Source organism: Pholcus phalangioides, unplaced genomic scaffold, assembly GCF_987345545.1.
Source record: "Pholcus phalangioides strain wild (caught in Gottingen) unplaced genomic scaffold, Ppha-v1.0 ptg000003l_1, whole genome shotgun sequence".
Classification (NCBI taxonomy): Eukaryota; Metazoa; Arthropoda; class Arachnida; order Araneae; family Pholcidae; genus Pholcus; species Pholcus phalangioides.
Window position 1 is genome coordinate 14,400,500 of NW_028301596.1, and position 5,687 is coordinate 14,406,186.

General features: G+C 36.7%; 1 protein-coding gene across 1 annotated transcript; it reads left to right on the forward strand.

The window, feature by feature from the left end:
- The first annotated feature begins 322 nt into the window (after positions 1–322).
- Positions 323–1,405, forward strand: LOC149088146 (F-box/LRR-repeat protein 6-like). The gene has a single exon (XM_089251568.1). It carries the CDS (start codon positions 323–325, stop codon positions 1,403–1,405), a length of 1,083 nt encoding a protein of 360 aa, XP_089107694.1.
- Positions 1,406–5,687: the final 4,282 nt, after the last annotated feature.

The window sequence follows — 5,687 nt, forward strand, 5'->3', positions numbered from 1 at the left end:
AAAACCTTCCAGGGCCACATGTTGCCCGCGGGTAATGCGTGGAAGACTCCTGTGGTATGGATAAAAAATGCAGGCATCTTTCGCATTCGTAAACATTCAACATATGAGAACAACTGTAAGTTGATGAAGACATTCAAAAGAGCAATTTCCTGTAATTTTTTTTTCATTTTCTATAATCAGTTCGTATTTTTATCGCATCCGTTATAAAGGCTTGATGTTTGTTTACATGAGTAGTTATGCAGGCATTCCAACGTAAATAGCATCGATGAGAAAGTTTTCATTCAGTCAGCTGGTCAGGAAATATTAGTGGGGAAAAATTCCAATGTCTTTCGACACTCTTCCACCAGAAGTAATTGTTTTAATATTTTCACATTATGTAAGTTCTAATGACCATAGACATTTATTGGATAACTTAGCGTTAGTAAATAGAAAATGGAGGGATATAGCATTCACCCCATCGTTGTGGAGGAACATAAATGACCAAAAGCTCTGCATCAAAGACTTGATGAAGTACAGTAAAATGGGCCTGTTGTCACATACGAAAATCCTGACATACAAGGAACCGCATGTTTGCCAATTGGACAACAATCGAGCATTGAAAGTAACCGTAGGTGGATGCCAAAGTTTAAGAGAACTGAATTTGACATTGGGCGAGGAAAATTACGACTTATCGAGCATTGCTGATCATCTGCATCTTCTACAGAAGCTTGAAATATTCGTTTGTCTACAAAACTCGACTATGGTGTTACCCATATGTAAGTTACAAGATGGTTGTCCATTGATTCGAGAACTGCATTTGGTGAACTGCCGTGGCGTGATCAACAACTCCTTATCGAGGGTCAGGGGTTTCCCACTTCTAGAATCTTTCACAAGCTGGGGGAAATTAACAGATCCAGAATTCGAAAGGATTGTTGCAAAGTCACCAAATCTCAATTCTTTGAGTCTCACCGAATGTTCTGTATCTTGGAGCAGAATTTTGCAGATACCATCTGAAGTGCTGGAGTTCCTTCAATACGCCTATCCCAAAGCCTTGATGCTGCAAACTGACATTAGTCATACGATTACGCCGAAGTGGATGCAGACATTGAAAAAAATCATCATACAAGGGATCGGTCATTCGCTGTTGGAAAAGTCCATTCGGAACTTACTGTGCAATAACGATAACTCTCAGATAGAAAGTGCAATCCTTCACTTCTATCAGCTGGATCTGTACGAACTGAATTCGTTCATCTCGAAAAATAAGAAACTCAGGTTTCTCTATGTCGCCGATTGCTTCAGCTTGCCCCCAGAATATCGCAGGATATACAGGAACCGTGAAGAGATACGAGATCTGAGAGAATATCTCTTGCGTCGGCGAAATATAATAGGTCGCATTGGTAATGAGTGTATAAAGTACGCTATGTAGCCGAGGGGGATATACTCTTAGCCGCTATGCTTGTGCTAAGAGAATGAAGCAGTTAAACACCATCAACAAAATATGCAATAAATTATTCTTCCAGCTTTGAGGTTTACAATTTATCACCAAAAAGTGTGGTTTTTTTTTTCCCACTAGATGTACCGAAACATTTCACTTAAGTGAAATATCGATAAAGAAGCATATACTCCGACACATCATTATCTGGTCACACTCATATCCAGCCTACTTCACCACACACCAACTCCGGCCATATAACTATACTGCAATTTACTGCCATTAACGAGTTGAGTCTATTGGGGGTGTCCAGTCTGGTCTAATAGTCATTCGCAAATATCTGCTTCCAATGTTTGCATCCCCTGCTGCAACGAAGCACCAGCGACATAGGCTGGATATACACTGGCCCTATGTACCTTGGAGAATGTTTGAACACTCTCCATGGATACTCTTACCCCACGCGTGTTGTGACTGTTGGCGTTCTTTGACCAATGTGTGGCCAGAATGATTGGGAAATCGGGAAGGACGACGGCTCTCTCTCTATCTCTCCCTCTCTCTCGTTTGGCTGGGAACTGGAGGTTCCTGTCCTGGTGTTTCTATTGGATAAACCTTCCAACACCTTCTAGCCTCCAATATTTCACGATCAAAACCAATGGTAGAGATGAAACACTACTCGCCCATGACCCGCTTTAGAACGTATTGGGCCAGGCTTGCCATAGAGCGTTGCCTCGGCTCTAGCAGCTTTTCTTCGAATGCTGTGAATTTCGGCTTAACATGAAGATAAATGTATCTTATTGCTACTAGCCAACGACATTCATCAAATCAGATACGAGCATACTTCCAAGTGTATATTTTGATGGCCGTATGAATTTTCACATAAACTTGTCTTCCGAAAAAATTCAAGAAAGCACTATTCTCCATAACTATTTTTCCGTAGCTATGCACCGGGTGGTACGAAAATTGTCTAAAATATAAGTTCTATAACATTTGTCTTAAAAATGGCACTTCCAATTACTCAAGTGTTTTAAATTGTCTCACACATCGTCCTAGAAGCTGTTTAATTAAAAGAAAAAAATCATTTTAGAAAAATTTTGTTTGATTTGAAAAGGATGTTTGATTTTTTATACAATCCTGGCTCAACTGCAAATCATACTTCATTTCATGCACTCACACGTAAAAAAGAAAAAAAAAATTGGTAAGCTATTCCATGTATTTACAACCCTGTTATTTTGGACTACCCGTACTCTCGATTTAGATTAAAACTCAGAAACTGCATACAAAAAAAATTATGCGCCCCACGTGCTGTTTCAAATTGTTTGTCCCCAGGATTATCTCTGCAGCAGTTGACGTAAGAAATGTACTTCCAATTACAAATGTTTTCAAACATTCACTTTATTAAAATGTCTTAATTCGTACACATAAAAAATAATTATTCACCCTGTCCTGAAAAGCCCAATTAGAGAGTTGATGTCCGTCTGCAGCATAATCCGTCCGAACAGCATGATTAACTTATCTATTAATTATAGTATTTTTCCCCTCATTTTATCCCCCGTTTTTCTTAATTTGAATATCTCAGTGAGTATTGCACTTAGAAACATGGATTTGCTTTTGTTTGCCTCAAGAGAGATAAGACAGTTTCCTAATTGGGGTTTCAATGCAGGGTGATTAAATAAAAAGTTATGTTTTTATTTTTATGTGACGAGACCCCTTAAATAAATTAGGACATTTTAAGAAACCGTATGTTATTTCAAATTGGAAGCATACTCCTAAAGTCAACGGCTGCAGAGATAGTCCTAAGGAAAAAAAGTTTGAAACACCCAGTACATCTGTATGGCCAAAGGTACAGGATACCTTATCAAGTAAGGGAAATTTTACAGGAGAGCCGTTCGTGGTCCTATGTCGAGGTAGAATCGATATACGACCTATCGCATCAGAAAATTACGGCATTTCATCGTTGCATTTGCCCTTTATGATAATAGATAGGCCCTTGTGAACTCGGCTTCTCCGCGAAATTCATCAGCTATACAAAAAAAAAAAAACCACCCACAAAGTGACGAACATCCAGGGGTGATCCAGAGGTCAACATGCCGCCTGGCAGTCGAGTGATTAGGAAGCTAGCCTCTCACTGTGCGGGTCTGGGTTCGAATGCCCGTTCCAGCATGGATGTTTACTAACACTAAAAATTCCTTGGACGGATCATGCTGATCCTTTGGGAATACGTGATGATAACGTTATTATTATTTATCTTCATTGCGGGGAAGGCATTACAACATACGAGCTGTACCAACGATGTGCCGGAAAAACCTCTGCACCGCAGAGGGTTAAAGATTTCGTTTAGTATGCCTTTCTATTTAGCGCGCTTGTTTTATAAAGTCAAAAAATATATCTCTCTTATTTATTCAAATAGGCGTCGTTTTCCAAAAAAAAGAAGGACATACATTTTTTAAATATAAAATGTGGAGAAAAACAAATCACAATTATATAAAAATCGAGTACCTGTGAAATTTTAATGAGTATTGTCACATCTCGACGATACTCCGGAGGAGTGAAATTCAATTTTGATGCGTGAATCAGTCATATAGATGGGTATTGGTGAAGAGTAATCTCAATGATTGGCAAAAAATGCTGAAAGTCAAATGTCCGTTAACATATTGCACATAAAAATATGATTTTTTTTTTATTGTAAATGACTTCTTACAGCCGCGTTTGAATTTCACTAACTGGAAGTTTCAGCACACAGTGTCGACACAGAAACTTAATTTTCCTATTTTTTTAAGCATATTCGACTCTTTAGAAAATTTAAACCATTTTGTGTAATAGTACGTCTTTGTGTATCTGAAAACCTTTTTGTAATTGAAAGTATTCTTTTCACTGTAAGTCAACGGTTCGCAGAGGTTATTTTATTTATTATGTACAAACAATTTTCGACAGCCTGTGTTAAACACATGCGCAGGCAACAAGAAGCTCTCGTTTGAAACCTTAAACCTTCATTATTAGCCAAAAACTTGTTATGAAACAAAATCTTAGCAACTATGATAATAACATCTGAAATGTTTGGCACATAATTATTCAAGTAATTTCGAAATACGCGTCTGATCTTCTTTGACATTTCCATCGCCTCGAGTCTTTGAAGAGAACTTCTAAAGTAACGAGAGAGTAAAGAAATTTCGACATTGTGTGCGTCAAAGTCCACTAATCAAATATTCAAGTCCCGTTGTATTCACTAATGAATGGATTTGTAAATCATAATGAGCCGTTTTAAAAGACTTTTCTCTCGAAGGCATATTCATTTATACGTTGAATGCATTGACAGACTTTAGAAATATATTTATTATTTCATTAAAGGAAAATCCTATTTCTATGAAATACGGTGCCTTGAACTGCCATGGGCTGTAATCTTTTCTACGATTATGTTGTTCTTAAGAGAATTCCTAATTTGCATTTTGAGAGTGTATATGTCTATGATTAATTCCTGAGGTCTAGTGATTAATAAGCTACTTAATCTGAACTTATTGATAATTAGGTTTCAACATGTTTTTAATGTGTAATGTTTACTTTAATTTTACTTAAATATCACATTTAGATAATCTTATTTTATTCGTAACTAGTATTTTATTTATTCTTAAAAATTTATTGGAAAAATAAATATGCAGAAGTTTTAAAACTGGAAAAAAGACAAGAAGTAGTTTATGGCTTTGCATATTCTGTGTCTATCGCGGTTTTATCAGTGAATATTACTATAATAATTATATATAAATTCTGAATTTTCTCATGCTTTCTATGATTAATTTACTTTCAACAAATAAGCAATTGCAGATAATTCTTGAAAAATTATTTACACTTACACTTAGTCTTATTCTTCACACCGTATTCTGGTTCGTAAGAATATGCACAGGATGGCTCGTAAATTAGTAAATAGTTTGAAAATTCATAAAGATTGAAGGAAATGGTATATGTATGAATGCGATTTGCGGAAAAGTTTGGGATGGGAGATTTTTTTGCTTTGGTACAGAAAAAAAATTAAGTTCTTGACCTGAACGTTCTTCAATCTCTTCAGAATTCGACACATTCGTAAAACTTCACCTGGCGATTCTTGGATCAGAGGGAAAAAACCAACTCTATCAGGGATGCTTTATCCACCAATATTAACATCACAGTTAAATCCTTATATAAGTGTCAGTAACAAGAAAATTCCGGGCAGTACACCCCTCATTTTATAAGACTCTGCTTTGAATATTCCAATGATTTGCTTTTCGTGCAGCACTCTCGAACGACA